Source organism: Chrysochloris asiatica, unplaced genomic scaffold (assembly GCF_000296735.1).
Source record: "Chrysochloris asiatica unplaced genomic scaffold, ChrAsi1.0 scaffold00055, whole genome shotgun sequence".
NCBI classification, from domain to species: domain Eukaryota; kingdom Metazoa; phylum Chordata; class Mammalia; order Afrosoricida; family Chrysochloridae; genus Chrysochloris; species Chrysochloris asiatica.
The window spans coordinates 4729669-4734263 of NW_006408573.1; the positions used below are offsets into that span (position 1 = coordinate 4729669).

Sequence of the window (4595 nt, forward strand, 5' to 3'; positions counted from 1 at the left end):
GAAACTTTGAGGCCTTTCATGTGGTGCTGTATCTGTGACTCTGTGTCCTTGAGCTCACCTCTATTTTAGTAGGACCATCAACCAGCGTCTCTGGACTTCTCCTGACAGAACTTCAGAAAGGCTCATACTCAAGATCACCTGGAGCCCCTCCAATACCTGACATATGGGTGGTGATATTTTGCTCATTAACACTACCACCTCACGGCCTAGATCTCAGCACCCCCACTCTCTTTATTGGTGGAGGCCTTTAAAATGTATTGATGCCTTCAAAATTAATCAGACCTGAGAACCAGTTTAGAAAATTGATCCTTAGGATTCTGCTTCTCTAGAACAATTCTTGGTACCAGATGTCTTAGACTCTCTCTAGAGAGAGAGGCAAAATCTGTGAAACTCATATATGTGTGCATAAACACAAGTGTATGTCAAGAAGTGGCTCACACAGTTGCAGAAGTGAGAGAGTCCCAAATCCGATCAGAAGAACTAAGATCAGCAGGCAGGCAGGCTGTTCCAGCAGGTAAGAAGGCAGGCTGCTGTGGGCTCCCAGGATCGGCAGGTAATAGAGCAGGTCACTGGTTCAAGTCCAAAGAATCAGAGGTCAGAGAATGAGCCAGATACAAGAAGCAAACCCAGCAGAGAGCCAGTAAGTTTTGCTAAAGTGCCACACAGCTGAGGAAGCACCCTTTCAATTGGTTGACTGCTCATAGCAGGCCTCATCATAGAGTAAATTACAGTGTACTCATTTCATTAATGTTTCAACTGCCAAACCAGTTGAGCCCCAGAAAGTCCTTCTGCCCCTTCCCAACCACAATCCTTTCCTCTCTTCAAGGAGGAGCACTGTCCCGACTTGAAAAGCAATCTCTTCACTTTTCTTTAGAATTTTACCACGATTATATAGCAAAGTACATGAAATGAAGTCTTACCATCTTGCCTTCTATGGGACATTCTGGAAAATATGTTAAATTTTCTGGCAGCCCATGGTACTTTTAACATTCTTCCCCAATGTCAAAATTTAAATGCATCAATTCTCCAGTCTTCCTTATTCGTTATACAGATTGCACATGCATTTGAGGCAAGTGAAAATACCATGGTTTGGGTCAGGCATACTTTAGTTCTCAAAGGGACATCTTTGCTCTTTAACAAGGCCATCTTTGCTCTCTAAAGAGGTTCTGTACAGCAGATATGTCCAGTGTAATACATCATTTGATTTCTTGACTGTTGCTTCCATGAGTTTTGACTGTGGAGCCAAGTAAACTGAAATCCTTGACAACTTCAATCTTTTCACCTTTTGTCATAATTTTGTTTATTAGTCTAGTTGTGAGGACTTTTATTTTCTTTGCATTGAGTTGTAATCCACACTGAAGGCTATATTCTTTGATTTTCATGAGCAAGTGCTTCAAGTCCTCGTCACTTCCAGCCCTCAAGGTTATGTCATTGGCATTCTTCTTCATATAGTCTAGCTTCTCAAAGAATTTGCTCAATATGCAGATTGAATTAAGTATGATGAAAGGATACAACTCTGACTTACACCTTTCCTGAGCCCTGGTTGGTGCTGTAGGGTAAGCACTGGACTGTGAACCACAAGGCCAGCAGTTCAAGCCCACCTGTCACTCTCAGAAACTCTGTACAAGGTCGCTGTGAGTTATAACTGACGAGATGACAAACAACAAGTGTCATCCCTTGTTCTGTCTGAATGACTGCCTCTTGCTCTATGTACAGGTTCCACATGTGCACAATTAAGCATTCTAGAATTCCCATTCATCACAATATTATCTATAGTTTATTATGTTCCACACAATCGAATGAACGTCAGTAAAATACAAATTAGCACCTTTCTGGTATTTTCTGCTTTCAGCCAAGATCTGTCTGACATCAGTAATTATAACCTTCATTCCACACCGCCATCCTTCATTCTTCTGATTCTGACCTGAATTTCTGGCAGCTCCCTGAAGATGTACTGCTGCAACCTTTTTGGAATTATCTGCAGCACAATTTTTACTGATGTTGCCGTCAAAATTTTAAAAGTGTTCTGTTTTCTTTTGATCCAGTGGAGAAAGCTTGATTGAGTTTGTAGAGTAAAGGGAGCCTCGTCTTTGAAGCAGCTTGTTAGTTGGCTTCATAATAAAAGGATTTTATCCCAAAGTTCATTTTCTTATCAATTATTATTATTTTTTAGTCCTCTGATAGCTAAGAGTTTATTTCATTTGTATAGTACATTAAGCTAACAATTATGAAAACAAAAACTAGGTCTTAAATATGATGAATCCCTGGGTGGTGCAAATGGCTAGACACTTGACTACTAACTGAAAGATTTGCAGTTCAAACCCACTCTGAGGTGTCTTAGAAGGAAGACTTGTTGATCTGCTTCTAAAGGCCGCAGCCTTAAGAACCCTTGGTAGTGCACACACGGGATTGTCACAAGTCAGAACCAACTGCTGTGGCATTTTGTGACAAGGAAGTTACTAGTTTCCGCTCCAATCATTCTTTTTTGTGTCTGTATTTCTTCATTCAACATTATGCCTTTGAGATTCATCCACATTGTTGCAACCTGGCTGTTCACTCATTTCCGTTGTTGTATAGCATTGTTTTATACTTATTTGCCAATTCCTTTATCTATTTCTACAGTTGATAGAAGAAGCTCTGGTAGTGTAGTGGTTACAAATCGGACTGCTAATCTCACAGTCAGCAGTTCGAAACTACCAGCTGTTCCTTGGGGAAAAGATGAGGCTTTCTGCTCCCATAAAGATTTACAGCCTCAGAAACCCTGTACAGGGTCACTATGAGTAGGAACGGACTCCACAGCACATAACAACAACAACAACAACAAAAGTTGATAGACACTTTCTTTTGTTTCCATTTTTTGCCTGTTATGGATAATGCTACTATAAATATTCAATAGGAGTCCTGGTGTGGTACTGTAGGATAAAACATGAGACCACAAGATCAGTTTAAACCACAAAATCGGTGGTTCAAGCCCACTGACCACTTCTTGGAAACCAACAACAGACATTCAACAAGACAAATGCAAGACACTCCATTAAATACCTGTCTCCTGGAGGCCTCTGTGCACACGTGTCCCTAGATGCACACCGAGTAGTAAAATTAATGAGTCACCAAGCAGGCACACTGTCAACTGGCTGACAACATGCTTGTCCAGTTTATATTCATTGTGAGCTGAGTACAAATTTTGCAAAGTAGTCAGATGCTCCATAATGTCTGTGAGGAGGGCAGCCAACTCCGTATATGACCCTGGTCCTGATCCCTGTAAACCCTATTATGTTAGAAGTCTGAGGCTCATACAACAACAAATGGGTAGTAATTTATATTGTGCATCAAAACTTCATCATTACTGCTGTATAAGAGTCTTATTGTGGTGCTATAGGATAAACACTGGATTACTAACCACAAGGTTGGTGGTTTAAATCCATGAGCCACTTCTTGGATACCCTATACAGGGTCACTATGAGTTGGAACACCCTATACAGGGTCACTGTGAATTGGAACTGACTGGATGGCACTTAGCAACAACAAGATAAACATTTGACTAACTCGTGTTAGAGATGAATCATACCTAGCTGTTTCAATTTACATACAAATTTGACTTAAAAACAGACCTAGGAACTCATTCATAATCTGGGAGCTGCCTGTATAAAGTATATATACAGTATAAGCACTGCTGGCTTACTGGGTTAAGTGTTGGATTGCTAACTCCAAGAACGGCAGTTCAAACCTACCAGCCGTTCCATGGGAGAAAGATGAGGGTATCTGCTCCCATAAAGATTTTCAGTCTCTGAATCCTAAAGGAGCAGTTTCACTTGGTCCAATCAGGTCCCTATGAATTAGAGTTGACTCACTGGTTTGTTTCTTTGTTTTTTCAATATGCTGCAATGGCCAAATCGCATCATGTCCTACTTTTAAGAACACATTGTGGCTGTTGAGCAACAAACTATTACACTTGTATTATTAAGGTCATACGTTAGTCAGCATTATGCCAAAGATGATTCAGCCCAATTTATTGGATTTTGTTTTTTCTCTTCTCCAGAAGAATTTAAAAGTTTTGCCCTAAAGCATCCAGAATATGCTAAAATATTTACAACATACTTAGACCTTCAGACGTGCCATGTGTTTTCATTACCAGAAGATGTCCAGGCAACTCCCTTAGTTGCAAGTAACAAAGTCAGTCCTGAAAGTCATGAAGAAAGTACCTCAGACAAAAAAGATGACTGAAAGCAAAGATTCTCGTGAGGAAAACTCAGTGGTTTTCACTTGAAATTGTAAACACATTTATTGATAGTGTTTTAAAAGTGCTTGGTGGGTAATGTGATGCTTCAAATGGAAAGCTATTTTTAATATATAAAAATGCTACATTTTCTTATTAAAGTTGCTTTTATTCACATATATGTATCATTAATTTTCCTTTGTGTTACATTGTGTGTAATATTTACTTACTGGTTTGCTGGTGGTAAATATCATATTTTTATGGATTTTCTAATTTAATATATACAACCAGATGAATGTAATGGTCTTCCTTATTAACTGGTGTGGAGTAATCAACACTGTGAAAAACAAGACTTTTGAAAGTATGAGGGGCCTTCAAA

General features: G+C 39.5%; 1 protein-coding gene across 1 annotated transcript in view; it reads left to right on the forward strand.

The window, feature by feature from the left end:
* LPCAT2 (lysophosphatidylcholine acyltransferase 2) overlaps positions 1-4372 on the forward strand; it is a 133743-nt gene extending 129371 nt beyond the window's left edge. Inside the window, exon 14 of the mRNA XM_006863526.1 lies at positions 4040-4372. Coding sequence (XP_006863588.1) covers positions 4040-4224 — 185 coding nt within the window. The 3' untranslated portion in view covers positions 4225-4372. The remainder of the gene's footprint in view (positions 1-4039) is intronic.
* The last annotated feature ends 223 nt before the right edge of the window (positions 4373-4595 follow it).